Source organism: Peromyscus eremicus, chromosome 2 (assembly GCF_949786415.1).
Source record: "Peromyscus eremicus chromosome 2, PerEre_H2_v1, whole genome shotgun sequence".
NCBI lineage: Eukaryota > Metazoa > Chordata > Mammalia > Rodentia > Cricetidae > Peromyscus > Peromyscus eremicus.
The window spans coordinates 18,899,092-18,915,556 of record NC_081417.1 but is presented as its reverse complement, the minus strand read 5'-3'; the positions used below and the strand labels follow the sequence as shown (position 1 = coordinate 18,915,556).

Sequence of the window (16,465 nt, the reverse complement as noted above, 5' to 3'; positions counted from 1 at the left end):
TAAAGTCTCACCAACATGGCTGCCTACACATGAGCTGAATAAGGGCAACAAGAGACAAGCTGCTGTGGTCAGGAGGAGGCCCATGAGGCCTCAATCCTACACAAAGAACTACAGGCAACCAAGGAATGCTCAGAGTGAGAGAAACTGTCTTCCCTCGGGAAAAACACACAATTGGTTATCCAGTACTAAGTGGTCAGCCCTGAAACCATTCAAGTAACATACTAGACTGAACAGGTTATATTCAGAAATATGTATGCATGTACATATACATATATGCATGTAACAATTAATGAAAAAAGAGGACATTAACCTGAAAGACTGCAAAGAAGAGTATATGGAAGGGTTTAGAGGCAGAAAAGGGAAGACAAAACTGATGTAATTATATTATGATCTCAAAAATAAAAGCAAAAACTCTTTCAAGACAAAAATAATAATTATAAATGAATCAACCTATTTCCAAAACAAGTATGGGACCATACAGTAATCCCTAGGTGTCTAGTATTCCAAGACACTGTTCCTCACAACGGATACTAAAAATACAAGGTGCTCAAGTCCCTCCTGTTAAAAATGGCACAGTATCGATGTATCAGATCCTGATTACTTACACTGAAAACGCTAAGTCAATTACTGTCCTGTTTGTTGGAGACTAATGTCAGGAAAAAGAAGCTGATACATATAGACATAAAACATTGTTTTGTTTTTTTTTTAAATTTTTTAAAACTGAGGTCTTGCTATATAGTCTAGACTGGCCTGGAATTCATATGTGCCCCAAGTTGGCCTTGAATTTATGATTCCCTGCCTCCATTCTAAGTATCTTTAAGTGAATAATTTTGACTGGATCGGTAATTTGGTGGAACCTGTGGACACCAAAGGAATACTCAAAGGAGCCCTCTGAGTGGCTCCACAATAGTTTTCTACTTAAGTCTGCACTTCCACTCTGAACCCCTAAAATCTATTTGCTACACAGAGCCACCTGATCCTTTTGCCTGGAATTCTATGTCAGATCCCCACATCACTGCCTAGCCTAAGCAGGTCAGGCTACAGGAGACTCGAATGCCATGTCGTCAGTGAACCCTTCTCTGAAGACAGGCCAGGCCAGCACACTTCCAGGTAGGGTCACACAGCCTGGTCAGCTTTGTACTTAGCTGTCCTGAACTGCAGTGTGTACTGTGCTTGTTCACAGTCTAAATCCCATCCTGCTCACTTTACTCACTAATGAGCAGCACCCAGTATTAGGGCAGAACTATGTAGTAAATGAGTAAATGAGTGAATGTATAAATAGATGAGTTCTAAAAGAAGGTATGGCCATACCTCACAAGTATAAGAGTAAAGTACACATATAAATAAATATATACATATATACATTTTCTAAACCATCAATAAAATGTCTTATTTACCTGTACAAGGCTGGCCCTGAGGATTACAGTAATTCTCTGTAGTCATAAAAATAACAGCCAATCCAATTTCTGCTTCAGGAATAGGTCTAAGACCATGCCTACGAGAATAAAATAATTTAAATATAGTAATATACTAAAACTAACAACTTTCATTAACATAATATTAAGCTTGACAAATCTATTTTTCTTCCCAAAGAGACACTAAAATTTTATGGTATGGACGGAATTTGAAATGTGGAAAGTATTTTTAAATTCCTCACTAGAGCAATATTGTAGACAAGCCATCACTTTCCAGCAACCCAGTTAACATCATCAATAAGATCACGGGCTACAGCAAAGGAGGAAGTCTTCCTCATTCTACGCTGCTAGGATAATTTTCAGAATGAGCAAATAGTACTATTTAGAGACAACCAGACCTTCATATAGAAATCTATGATTACACTGATCCCCAGTAGAAAAGACAGTAAGGAGGTGGGGAACTTCAACTCACCATACGTCTTTCAGGAATCTTTGTGTGGAACTACAACTCACCAAACATCTTTCAGGCATCTTTGTGGGGAACTACAACTCACCAAACATCTTTCAGGCATCTTTGTGGGGAACTACAACTACTCACCATAAGTCTTTCAGGCATCTTTGTGAGGAACTTCAACTCACCATAAGTCTTTCAGGTATCTTTGTGAGGAACTGAGATGATAGAGTTTTGCTATGCTGCAACTGACTAGTCTCAAACTCATCAACTCACGTGATCCTCCTACCTCGGCACTGAGGGTACTGGGATTGTAGGTTGGCTCAGAGTACTTCATTCAAGAGTCATATGGGGACTCTGTTTGCTCTATTCTACAATATGGATGATTTTATAAAACAAAATACTTAGTATAATTTTTAAAAACATTATATAGAAACTGTTACTTAAATTTTAAGCTACTTTTAGTTCATTGAAGAGTTGTTTTAAATGGTTGTGGTAGTCTGAATTATATGACATATTTTATGTGTTCTGAATTTAGAGTTCTATTGCATGTATAATTGTAACAATAAATGTACTAAAAATAAGACTTTAGAGCTAGAAGAGATGTATGAAAAGTTAAGACTGTCTTTCCCAGTCTATATCCTCTACCATCCCTATTCAATTAGTGCAGGATTAGCTACAGCTGGCTGGGAGGGGTAGCTAGATACTCACTGAGGGTCCTTCTATGAGGAAAGACCAGCAGTCAAAAAGCCTAACTATGGTGGGGTGTGTTGGTATATGACTTTAATCCCAGCACTCTGGAGACAGAGGCAGGTAGACCTCTGAGTTTGAGGTCAGCCTAATCCACATAGTGAGTTCCAGGACAGCCAGAGCTACACAGTGAGACCCTGTTCCCCTCACTCACACCCACTCCCCCAAAAAGAAAGAAAGAAAGAAGAGGAACTCAATTATCAGGGTATTTGCCTATTACTAGTACATGAAACCCTATGTTTGAACCCTAACATAAACCAGCATGGTGGTTTAAGCTTGTAATCCCAGCATACAGGAGGTAGGACAAAAAGATCAGAGGTACAAAGTCATCCTTGGCTACACAGCAGGTTTGAGACAAAAACAAAAACAAATCCAAAGCAAAACAACAGAAAACAGCTAACATTTTCCCTACTTCTCCATACTAGCCCATATAAGTATATGTATACTTTCCCATATAGGCATACATATATATATGGAATTACATATACTAGTATATGTAATGTGTAAGTAATTATGAATGGAAAACTTTTAAATTCTAGATACTTTTAGAAAGTATTTTACTTTTTGAGTTTTAACCCCAGCTTCAATATACTGTGCATAAAAACTATTAGTTCATTAAGTTTAAGAAGCTGATGGATATTGCTTTAATCCCAGTATTCAAGAGGCAGAGGCAGAGGCAGGTATCCTGTGAGTTCAAAACCAGCTTGGTCTACATAGTAAGTTCTAGGACAGCCAGAGCTACATAGTGAGACTGTCTCAAAATAAAACAAAACACACACACACACACACACACACACGCACACGCACACGCACACGCACACGCACACGCACACGCACATACGCACACACAGACACACAGAAAGTAAATTCTTTAAATTTCATTAAAGGAGCAAAAGGCAGACAATATCTAGATAAAATTATATAGATATTCCACCACCTAGCACCCCAAAGCACAATTCTTAAGTACATGGCATGACAAACCTTTGTGTACACATTTACATTAACTGGGCTGCATATAAAATCTACTTGCATTTTTAACCAGTGAAGAATGATTATGTACCTTTGAAGCACATCCATTATCAAATGAATCCATTTCTTCTGGGAGTCAGTAATTATGATCTGTGTATTTGTTATTCCTATGTCGACAACACAAATTCCAGGAGCTGAAAAGAAACTCTCTTCCTCTTCATTTTCTTCTGCTATCAGTCTGGCTTCCCCTCCTCCAAAAACAACTGCTGAACTTAATTTCTTATGCTAGAAATGGAAGAAATGTTTCACCAGCAGTGAGGCTTTGGAGCACATTCTCACTATGTACAAATTGGACTTGGTAATTAAAAGAGAGGAATTCATCCTACTTCCCAGTGGGCAATTTGAGCTTGCACTTTGAAAACCCTAGTTCAGCGGCCCCACCTGTAGTCCATGCTCACTACACAGTTCTCCAAGGGCTGATTCACTTGCATGATTTTGCCACTACAACATAAACTCCCGAAATCCACATTTTGGAACACAAAAGACATTCCACAAATGTTCTGTTAGCTAAGCCAGTTAGGACTTACATGTTTTCTGTCTCTCCCACTATGGTACTCACATAAACAGGCCAATTAGGCAGTGTTAAGAAATACCTGCACTCGGGAGGCGGATCTCTGTGAGTTCGAGGCCAGCCTGGGCTACAGAGTGAGAGCTAGGACAGGCTCCAAAGCTACAGAGAAACCATGTCTTGAGCCCCCCCCCCCCCCCGCGCCAAAAAAAAAACATAATCAGCTACATGAACAGAGCAGGTTCTAGCACATAAGCAGTTTTTACCTTATTTCACACATCTACACAAACCCCAAAATGAAAAGCCCTAACATCTGCCAATAAGAGTACTCATGTGGCAGCTGGACAGATGCCTAAGTGACTTAGAACACTGGATGCTCCTCCAGAGGACCTGAGTTCGGTTTCCAGTAGCCGTAAGGGTGGAACTCATAACTGTCTGTAATTCTAGTCCCAGGGTATCTGATGTCCACCTCCAAGGGTACAAGGCATGTAATGCACATGCAGACAAAACATCCATACACAAAAAATAAATAAATACAATTTTAAAAAAAGAAAACTAGTGTATTCTAGCTTTAAAATTACCTGTTTGGCATTTAAAAACACAAATGTTTTCCCTCTGAAGATTTGTCTTCTTTCTTGTCGTCCTGACAGATCGACACTTCTACTTCCAATAGTCGGTTCATCAATGGGCGGGTAAAAACTATAAAATAATTAAAATACACTCTAATTACATACTCTTCTCTCTGCTGACTATTGAATTTGTGAATCAAGTGACTACCTGATACCTAAAAGGTTGAGTTCCAATATTACTTGAGCCAGGCACCATGACATACATCTGTATCTCCAGGAGGTAAAAGTGAGAATCAGTTCGAGGCTAACCTGGCCTACATTATGAACTAGAGTAATTGCTAGAACATGTTACAACACGAGAGACCAGTAAGGGCAACATAGTGAGAGCCTGTCAAACAAAACAAAACAAAACCAAGAAGAAGCAAACAAAAACCAGTATTTTCAGGGTTTTTTGTTTGTTTTTTATTTTCTTGGTAAAGCTTTATCTGAAACAAAATTACCAAAGGTATCTAGATGCCTTTTCCTAAAATATGGTATCAGTTCCATGCATTATACCAAATGCCTCTGTATTTTCTTAAAATAAATACGCTAAGGGGTATGATTGCAACAAGACACACACTAAGCAAAAATAAGGTTGAAAGGTGGTTTGTGGCAGATCTCTTCTGGAGAATGTACAGAAAGCACATGTAATCATCTGTGCTTCACAGTAAGGAACACAGCATTTGTGAGTCCACAGTGGGCTGTCAGCAAGCATGCTCTTTATTCCAGAGGAGATACCGCTTCATCTCCCAAGATTTCTCTCTGTAAACACTGCACAGGAATGGCTGTGGAAAGGGCTGGCAGACTTTAGTCTTCCCATAGCTGGCAAGTTATATATGAATGCCAGAGATCTATGGAGACTCTCCCAACAGTGAGAGTCATGTTTGAAATAAAGTAACTGAGAGAACATGTTACAACATGAGAGTTCTGCACAAACTGAAAGGGAACTCCCTCTTTTCCTTATATTCAGACACACACAATGTAGACTTTCCTATTTGAATAGACATGATACACTTAAACAATCTTTTTCAACACTGAGTCTTCTAAAACTGACTCCATCTATTCCCAGTACTTTGGGAATCATAAATCATATCAGGTCCATGCAGTGGTGACTGCCTTACCTTGATGACCTGCAAAATGCAGATGTAACTGTACTAAACAAGACAGCATTTGCTGCATACATAATAACACCATAGCATGCCCTGATTTAAATTCAGAGCTATTGATACTTTTTCAGGACTAAAAGAAGCATTTATGACATCAAGTCACTACAGTTTATTTGCTATCCCTTTCATATTCATTTCTATTAATAATTTTTTAAAAACTTTGTTTGAGTGTTTGCTTGCATATATATACATATATAATATATATGTTGGTGTAACATGTGTGGACTCCATTTGGAGTTACAGACAGTTGTGAATTCACCATCTAGGTCTGGAAGGAAACCCAGGGTCTTCTGAAAGGGCAGCCAGGACTATACAATGAGGAAAAAAACTGAGCACTTAGTCTTAAATAGACACAGACAGGTATAAGGACCTACTACTGGGCAAATGACTACATACTTCTTGATTATTTGGTGTTTTTCTAAGACAGTGTCTTGCTATAGAGCACAGGCTGGACTCACCTTGCTGTACAGGTTGGTCTCTTGAGTGCTAGGATTACAGGACTGTACCACCATGCCCAGCTCTTGACATGAAACACTGATTGCCAATTGCCAGTGTAACAGTAAGTTAGGAGTTATTCAAAAGTCTTCCTAGCATAAAGCTGTTCACTGTGGTTATGGGTGTTAATAGCCAGAAATCGGAATAGGAGGAGGATTCAACAGCTAACTCTGAAAGCTCCAAACAACAGGACATCCAGCAACAGTGAACATTTACCCTGCACCTAAAGCAAACTGGAATCAACAACGGTTCACGCTTTGTAGTCAGAGTTATTTACAGGACTTCATGGACTCCCCAAAGGCAAAGAGATGGACTTCTGAGGGAGAAAGAGTATGATTTTGTTGAGACCAAGCAAGTATATAAGGGACGCTTCCTGAAGCTGTTCTCACAGGGCTGTAGGACTCAAGGTTAAGAACCATCCACTACTAACCAGAATCCAAAATATTGTGTTACCTGTTAACCAGATTATAAAATAAATTTCCCAGATGAAAATTATATATATAAAAAATCCAAGCCAATCAACCAACCAACCAACCAGACAAACAAAAAACCCAGAAGATTCTAATTTTTGGCTACTGTTAAACACAGACACCTTAGTGGTGATATATTATGTACCCTATTAAAATTTGCCTGAAGATCAGAGAACAGAACACGCCACTAGATTAAACACACATGCCAGCGAGTGGTGCCACACTCCTTTAATCCTCGCACTCGGGAGGCAGAGACCCGCCTGGATCTCTGAGTTCAAAGCCACCCTGGACTACATGAGATTGACTCAGTCTAGGACAAACAGAGCCAGGCAGTGGTGGCACACACCTTTAATCCCAACTCTTGAGATCTCATGCCTTCGCTACCAGTAGTATTTGGATGTCACACGCCTTTAACCCTAGCACTAGGAAGTAAGTAATACCTGGGCAGAGAAAGGTATGTAAGGTGCGGGGAGACAGAACTAGAGGCTCTTTGCAGAAGTGTCCCTTTCAGCTGAGGCTCTTTCAGGCTGAGGAGTCCTGGAGGTAAGACGTGGCAGTGGCTTGTTCCTTTGTCTCTGATCTTTCAGTATTTACCCCAATATCTGGTACTGGGTTTTCTATTTAAAGACCATTTAACATGGGGCATAAATGGTCCCTAAAACAAGTGTATTGGAGCCAGGTGTGGTGGCACATGCCTTTAATTCCAATGCTCAGGAAGTACAGGCAGGTGGGATCTCTGTGAGTTCAAGGCCCAGCCTGGTCTACATACTGAGTTCCAGGTCAGCCAGGGCTATAAAAAAAAATATGTATTGGAAAAATGGCCTGAATCGGGTAGTTTAAAATTGGTAATAAAATACCAATTACCAATAAAATTATTATAACTTGCAAAACATTTTAATTAAAAATTTAATTAAAAAATTTTCTCCAAAGCTGAAGATATAATATAGTTCAATTGGTAGAGTGCTTGCCTGGCATACAAGAAGCACTGTGGCACTCATTTGTAATGTTAGCAATCAGGAGTCGAAGACAAGATGATCACAAGCTCAAGTCATCTTTTGACTACACAGTTTAAGGCCAGCCTGGGACACAGGAGACCCTTTCTCAAGACAACAGAGCTGAGGGACGTGTCAGTGTATAAGGGCACTGGCCACTAAGCTGGACGAGCTGAGTTCAGGGTTTCACCACGCACTCCAGGCTGGTGGTGAACTCGGTACCTTCTGCCTTAGCCTCCTGCTGAACGCTGGGGCTGTCAGCATGATTTCCACCTCCAGCTTCGCTGCACTTTGGAAATGAGGCAACTAAGACCACAGTCCTGGCCTCTGTGGCTTTAAGCTTTGGGGCTTTCCTCCCCGATGATGCAAGGTGCTGTCACGTGTGCTCTTCTGACCACACTTCAGGGTCATTCATTGTCCTTGTGTTTTGTTATTTAAAAGTATTTCAATAAGTGTCGATAACACTTATTTAAGATTTGTTCCACAGCAACAGGAAATATCTGACATGGAATCAATATAAGTAAAACCAATGCCTACTTATTTCTATGCTCTATTTTATTAAATTTAACGTAAGTTATATACCTTTCAAGTTCTGGAGGCTGTTTCTTAGACTCAACAGCTTTGAGAAATTCAGAGAAGTATTCTGGCTTTACAATTGGATGTCCACAAATGAGTGCACATATGGTCTAAAACAGAAAAATCACATGTAACTATAAATACATATATTCATACAACAGCTTATTTAAAAGGAAGCCGTAGGTTATAAACTACAAAGAGGTGGTTCTACACTATTTTTTCTTTCAAAGTCCTAAATGGATAAAGGAGACACAATCTAAAGCAGAAGTCAGTACTTGGTCACAACTCAGGGTTAGAACATAAACCACTAATAAGCACTGAGATTTAAGAAGTCCTCATTCACTCTTATAACTGAGGCTGGTGAACCTCACTCAGGTATACTGAACTACAAGAACTCTGAAGTCTTTGTGAACATAAATCTTCCACAGGAAACAGGAGTGCGTCCTGAGATGGTGTGGGGACAGGAGAAGGCGGACTTGACAGAGGAGGCGGGAGACACTAACCTTGAAGAGTGGCAAGCACTTTAACTCTACTCTCTGTTTTAGACTGCAAACATGATCTACAAAATCAAATGAATTCCACAGTAAAGAGTCACATAAAATCTTTGAAAAATGTCAAATCAAGATCTGAACTAGAATTCGTGTGCTTTTGCTTCTCTGGGACAATAAATAAACAGTGAAAAGTCATTCGAGCCTAATACAAGCAATGGGGTAGTCACCCGTCAATCAGAGCAAACAACTGTGAGTCTGTGTGTATCACGTTAGTGACGTAGGCTGACAGACAGAGCCTGCTCTGCACATGAAGACTGCCAACCTACTTTAATGGTGACTTTAACTGACGCCATAGCAAGGTGAGTACACTCTTCTGTCCAGTTGTTGGCAGTGAGTCCTCCAAGCTGTAATACAGCTTGATTTAAAACAGTTTTCCCAGAGACGTCCAAACAAGAAGAACAAACAACCAAAGGCTCGTATTCCACTCTGTAAATGAAAAGAAGTTACACAAAGATCGTACACGTAGATCGTAGTTCTGGGGGCAGCAACTTATAGGACTTTAAAGTATCAGTCATTTTAATTTTAATGTATTTTTCCTAAGAAATGATCAGTTCTTAAGTCTTGAGTCCTAATGAAGAAAGAGCAAGGACCAAAAATTGGCATTCCATGTCACCTATGAGGACTCAAACATGGACCCGCCCTTAGGACTCTCAGGGCCCACACCAACTCATTCAGTCACAGCGGTTTCACTTCATTGTCCGTAAAGTCTCTTCTGGAATTCCAAAGAAAGCTGTGGCTTTTACATCAACTTCTTACCTGAATTTACTCTCAAATACCCCAAACGTAACTCTATCTCCTGTCTTCAAAGTGTAGGGAAGGCCATTCTGCATTTTTTCCTCATTAACAAAGGTTCCATACTTAGAATTATCTTTTATTGTTAGTGTAGGAATTTCATCTGTTTGACTCTGAAAAGAAAAATCAACAAATGATTTTAAAGTCTTTAACCACTTCCTAATTACAAGGTAGATTTCATAAGATTAGTAACTTTCTGGGTAAGCAAAACTAAGTAGATGATGAGGCTGTCTTCAGGGGATGATCACTCAACTAGCAATTCACATTTTCCCCTAAGGTCATTTCTTAAAGCCAAGAATTACTAAGACAGTATGGATTTCCCTAACCACTCAATTCATTCTTCTGAGGCTTGTCTGTTTTTTGGTACACTCTGTTTTGCGTTTAACATATCAGGTGTATCCTCTCCTATACATTTTTTTACACTATCGAAATCATTCCATTAAAAACTAATCTGATGAGAATATAAGGTTAAAAACTAGAGTTTCTGACTGAAGGTAAGTATTTATTTTTTTTCTAGAGGAATCTCAATAATAAACATTTTCTCTATTTCTAAAAGAACAGACTTGAAATCTGAATTTCTCTGAGCATCCAGCATTTACATAAACCCAGCCTGTGGGAAATAATGGCTTTTCTTATGCTGCAAGTGCTAACATAAGCCCTGACGGTTAAATAAACTCACTTCCACACCCATGGTTGTGATGAAACCCACCCAGAGCATTCAAAGGAGCGGAACAGCACAAGCCAGTTATAGTCCCTAGTAAAATATATCAATCCCTGCCCTGAAAATGTCAGTGTCCACACAGCTGCATAAACTCCTATAGACTGTGGGTCATGAAGGTAGCTCACTGTTGTCTTCCCAGAACTGGCACGTGACTGATACACACACACCATTCAGTAAACGTCCTACAGTTTGAATCTGAGTGCCTTCCAAAGACCCATGAGTTCAAGGCTTAGCTGTCAGCCTATGGGGCCAGAGGAAGGATGCAAGGTTTATGGAAGTGAGCCCTGGAAAGAGTTCTCAGACTGCACTTTTTGCTCTGTTTGCTTCTTGCTGTCAAGATGGAAGCAGCCTCCTATTAAGTGTTCCATGATGTAAGGCATGATCCACAGATCCAATACAATGCAGCAAAGAGATCACAGACGGAAACCTCGAGCCAGAATTAACGTAAACTGTTTGCCTTAGGTATTCATCACCATGACAAAAGACTACCACAAAATGTTTTCTAACACTTTCTCTGAATTTCAAAATCACCCCCCAAAAAGTAAACTATTCAATTAGAGCTTCCTATTTCAAAATAAATACTAGAATCCCAGCTAATTACATGTGGGTTCTTGTGTTGTTTTTCGTTTTAGACGGACAGACAAAATGTCTAATCTGCTTACGAGACAGGAAAATAAAGTCAGTAGCATACCAGACTGGTTGCAGGAAAGTTTGCTGTTAGCACCGCATGGTTTCGGCTGATTGACTGATCGTTTTCTATTAGAATGGCACAGTTTTTCCTTCCAACAATGTACTCTACGCCAGCCAAAAGTCTGCATGGCTCTCCTAGAGGAAAACAAAAGTAAATAAATACATTCGTGGTACAGGACATATTGTACAGGTATTACAAATAAATCACACTTCTGCTGTTTAAATGCTAAGTAACTTGACATGATGTGTACACACACGCACACACACATATATATCTCAAAATTTTTTTTCCTTCTCTTTAAAAAACTTTTGGTGGCTTTATTTCATGTGTTTTGCCTGTACGTATGTGTGTATGTACATCATGTATGAGGGTCCCTGCAAGCTCTAAGGCTGGCAGCAGAACAATCCATGGAGAGCCAAAAATGAAACTTGGTGCAGCTGACTTAGTTAGCCAGTGCTGGTTCAAACTCTCGAGTCTGACACTAGGCAGTTTACTTTAGCCATATTTAAGCACAGCGCAATTTTGGAGAAAAGTGATCCTGACGACAACTTAGTCCCATGTGTACAACAAAGCTTAAGACATGCTTACACTGAAACTCTTTACAAGGTACATATGACCTTTTCCATAAAGACGGGTCCTGCTGATGCACAAACAGTGCTCAAGATAAGGATCTAGGGAGAAGGTAAACACAAGGCCTGTGGGAGCCAGGATTGGCCTGGTCCTAAGATAGCACACAAGTTACGTAGGCTGCTGTACACGTGGCCTCTCTCATAAGGATGGGTTTTACGGACTGGGAAGCAAAGCTCAAGATCTAGGGGAAAATTCTGGGATAAACAAATGTAATAGTCGGAGGGATTCGGGTGAAGCCTGGTCCTACAGGCAGCAAAAGATCAGCAGGTTGTGAACTACATCCTTTCCCAGTTGAAGAGACAAGCCTGTGCATTTAACTCTCCTGTTTTCCCTAGTGCTTATCTATGCACAAGGACCTCATACCCTCTACAATCATGTATGTGCTTGTTGCCCCTGGAAATCATAAGAGGCCATCAGATCCCCAGGAACTGGAGTTACAGATGGTCGTGAGCCGCCATGTGGATACTGGGAACTGAACCTGGGTTCTTCGCAAGAGCAACAAATGGTCTTAAGTGCTCAGCCACCTCTCTAGCCCCACATGTGTTTTTTCCTAACAAAGCTTCACTGAAGGATACATGATGTTGTCTAAAAACATGGAAGCCTTTATCATTTTCCAATGGAAAAAAATAATACTGAATCAATACTCCCTCCAATATAACATAAATTTAATGTGCCACAAAAACAAAATCACACTACTGATTTTGGAGTTGATTAAATGATTTCAAAACTCCATTAGGAAAATATCTTAAAATTAAAGCAGGTAATGGACAAGTTAGCACACTTTTAAACCTAGCACAAAGAAGGCATAGCCAGGCAGATCTCTGTAAGTTCAAAGCCAGCCAGCTGATATAGCTGAGACCCTTTTTTTTGGGGGGGGGGCGTTTTTGAGACAGGGTTTCTCTGTGTAGCTTTGCACCTTTCCTGGAACTCACTCTGTAGCCCAGGCTGGCCTCGAACTCACAGAGATCCGCCTGCCTCTGCCTCCCAAGTGCTGGGATTAAAGGCGTGTGCCACTATTGCCCGGTGAGACCTTTTTGAAAAAAAAAAAAAAGCTGGCAAGAAAAAATATTTTTACTTATTTTTATTTTATGTGTATGAGCATTTGCCTGAATGTCTGTGTAGTGCATGCATGCAGTACTCACAGAGGCCAGAGGGTGGTGTCAGATTACAGACTGTTGAATCAAACACAGATCCTCAGGAAGGGCAGCTGAAATTTAATCATGTTAAAGGAATTTGCCCTATCAAATTGCAAAACATGCCAAAAAGCTATAGTAATTAAAAGATGTTTCAATGGACCACGAAAAAAAATATAGATTAATACGATTAAGTTCAGATTAGATGCAACTATGCAGTTAAGAGACTTTTGTTTTACTGTTAACAGTAGCATTTCAAATCCAGTGGAAAAAATATTAAAAAAAAAAAAAAAAAGGGTAGTGGTGGTGGTGGTGGTGGTGGTGCATGCCTTTAGTCCCAGCACTCGGGAGGCAGAGGCGGGTCTCAATGAGTTCAAGGCCAGCCTGATATACAAAGTAAATTCCAGGACAGCCAGAGCTGTCACACAGAGAAACCCTGTCTGGAAAAAACAAAACAAAACAAAAAATCAACAAAAACAGCTGTAACTCTCGACTGCTGGAGTGATAGCCTATGTGTTGGAGGCTTGTGCGGACTGGGAGCATGGGCTTCTATCTGAGAATGGTAAAGCAGTCTCAGAACTAGACAAACGGGAAAGACAAAAAGGAAAAGGACCTTGGCATCCTTTCTAAACCGCCTGAGTTATACTTGTCAATGAGATTTGCGTTCGTTTCACTTCATTTACGGGAGGAAGCCTCACTACGCTGCCCAGGCTGTCCTCACTCACTATGCTGCCCAGGCTCCGCTTCGAAGGAGCTGGGATTACAGGCAGGCACCACTACACTCATTTTACCAGAGATGAACCTGGACAGTTACAAGGAAGAACAATGTTCTATTAGTTTATGATGCAACACAAAGGTGATCATCTAATTTGAAAACTAATCCCTTAGCTTCCATCAGATGCTGAGATGCATCTCTGCCAATGATTCTAGAAGCACATTTACTCTGCTATCATCTGTTAATAAAGGGTTAAGGCTGCTTGGGTGAATACCAAACTATGGCCTAAAAGTACATTTTTCTAACAGAAAGCCAGGTATCAGCCAGTCACGGACCACCAACCGATTAGATGGCATCCTTAGACTGTAAATGTCTCCTTATATTGCCCAAATATGGCAACTGCTGGGGCAAAACTCAATGACGGCGTTTTTCTAAGTTATTTCCATTTTCTGTGTACAGATTATAGCTTGACCAAGGTGTTGTGTGAAGCTCTGTGAAGCTACCGGCTGAAGGTGACAAGCAATTCAGGAATCCTCAATCACTCAAACGAGTCTGGCAGGTTGTTTGTTTGTTTTGAGACAGGATCTGAGGATAATTTTACTCCCGATCCTCCTTCCTCCCCTCCCCTCCCCAGCGTGGGATCACAGGCATGCGCCACCACATCTAGAAATTTTCTGATCTCTCACAGAAACCCATAGAGCCGGCTAGGCTCAGGCTAGTTAGAGTCCTACTTGCTCACCCACACAAATCTGTGCTCTACCTCTGCAGTGCGCCAACCCACACGGATAATCTTTCTGACGTTTTATTTCCCATGATACTGTTAGAAAAATGCCTCCCCACTAACTTCCCTGAGTCCAAGATCCAATCACAGGCCAGTGCTTAACCTTCCGTCAACCAATAATGACCACATATGGCGACAGCCACTTGGCACGTGATAACCTTCTCGCGGCGTAAAGTGGGTGGGTGGGGGACTCTTTCCCACTCTTCTGATAGTATGGGGGGGGGGGGAATGACAAAGTAAAACTTGAAAGTGTGCCTGTGGTGTCACGTGACTCTCCACAAGCATGCTCCGGGCTGGGTCTCCGGTCCCCACCCTATGTCTCCCTTCAGGCCTTCAACTGTCCCGGGTTCGCAGCCGGGCCGGAGCCGGTCTAACCTGGGTAAGCACACTTCACCGCCTGGCTTACGCGGGGCTCTAACCTGGCTCCCAACACCCAGTGCCGCGTCCTCCGCGGGTCTGAAGCCTCGGCGACACCGGAAGGCGAGCAGGACGGACCGGAAGCGCGCTCCGCAGCTCCCGGCCCCCACCTCGCCGCAGCCGCTCCCGGGACGGGCTCCCCACCGCCTCCCCAACGCGCCTACCTGGAGCCCCAGCAGCGGCCGGGAGCAGCTTCCACATGGGTCCTGCGCCTCAGAACCCGGCCGCGTGCCACGCCAACCGCGGCTGTCCGGCGTGCGCGGCCACCGGGCTGCACTGGCGCGGGCTCCGGGGCGTGCGCGCTCCCAGGACTCCGCCAAGTCCTTCGGAAACGCGGGAAGGAGACTAGGGCGCGCCGCCGGCGCCGGGCGCCACCTAGTGGTCAAAAGGGAGCAGTGCAGAAAGTGTCCTGTTAAAAGGGTGTAACTAACCAATCTCACGTCAGTCTTTAATCTACAAACTATAATAGTGTTTTAAAATCTCCGAAGTAATGTGCATTCTAAATTAAATGCATTAAAGTACTGCTTAGTTATATTATTTCCTTGTATCTAAAATGTCTTAATTTGCATCATTTGTGGTAGTATAGGTTAAAATGAAGATCTCATGCCAAAGCCAACTTTATGTTTAAACTTTTCCAGTGTGTCCTCAGTACATTATGCCTGAAACATATGTTTGTGTCTTTCCACAATGTCATAATTTACTGAATAACAATAAAAAACAAGCTGAATTGGTATCTTTGTCTGCAGTTTGCCAATTAGTCCCAATTTCCCTTAGTAGTTGATCACTGGCAAGCAGGTTTTTTTTATTTCAGTTGTGATTGCTAATATTAACTTTGTGATCACACGTTACACATCATACAGTAAGTGTGTGTGTGTGTGTGTGTGTGTGTGTGTGTGTGTGTGTGTGTGTTAAAGACTGCAAAGGTGTTAAACAGAGCGCAGCAGAGAGTGGTCAAGGGATTTTGGAGGCCAAAATATAGAGCTGATACAAATGCAGGCAGAGGATGCAGTACTTGCCTAGCATGCACGAAGCACTGGTTTTGATCTTCAGCACCAATAGATAAATAGCACAGTAATCTTCCCATATAGTGTAATTGACTATTAGATTACATATGCTGTATAATAACATGTAAGTGCTAAATAGCAATAATAAGAAAATATCTATCTTTTTTTTAAAGATTTATTTATTTATTTCTTATGTATACAATTTCCTGTCTGCATGTATCCCTGCAGGCCAAGAGAGGGCACCAGATCTCATTACAGATGGTTGTGAGCCACCATATGGTTGCTGGGAATTGAACTCAGGACCTCTGGAAGAACAGCCAGTGTTCTTAACCTCTAAGCCATCTCTCCAGCCCCCCATCTATCTATCTATCTATCTATCTATCTATCTATCTATCTATCTATCTATCTATCTATCTATCTATTTATTCAGCAGAAATACTTTTTTTTCTTTTTGGTTTTTCAAGACAGAGTTTTTCTGTGTAACCTTCGCTGTCCTGGATCTTGCTCTGTAGACCAGGCTGGCCTCGAACTCACAGAGATCCGCCTGCCTCTGCCTCCCAAGTACTGGGA

General features: G+C 41.4%; 1 protein-coding gene and 1 long non-coding RNA gene across 3 annotated transcripts in view; one reads left to right on the top strand and one right to left on the bottom strand.

Moving 5' to 3' along the window:
- Positions 1-15,187, bottom strand: part of Nbn (nibrin) — a 34,831-nt gene extending 19,644 nt beyond the window's left edge. For both annotated transcript variants that reach the window (XM_059253891.1, XM_059253892.1), the window contains exons 1-8: positions 15,056-15,187; positions 11,216-11,349; positions 9,768-9,916; positions 9,278-9,437; positions 8,467-8,570; positions 4,735-4,852; positions 3,677-3,870; positions 1,398-1,495 (exon numbers count right to left, since the gene is read on the bottom strand). In XM_059253891.1, coding sequence (XP_059109874.1) covers positions 1,398-1,495; positions 3,677-3,870; positions 4,735-4,852; positions 8,467-8,570; positions 9,278-9,437; positions 9,768-9,916; positions 11,216-11,349; positions 15,056-15,092 — 994 coding nt within the window. In that variant the 5' untranslated portion in view covers positions 15,093-15,187. The remainder of the gene's footprint in view (positions 1-1,397; positions 1,496-3,676; positions 3,871-4,734; positions 4,853-8,466; positions 8,571-9,277; positions 9,438-9,767; positions 9,917-11,215; positions 11,350-15,055) is intronic.
- LOC131903361 (uncharacterized) lies at positions 13,864-14,882 on the top strand. The gene is made up of 3 exons (XR_009377506.1): positions 13,864-14,009; positions 14,153-14,252; positions 14,462-14,882. It is a non-coding gene; the product is annotated as an uncharacterized LOC131903361 (long non-coding RNA).
- Positions 15,188-16,465: the final 1,278 nt, after the last annotated feature.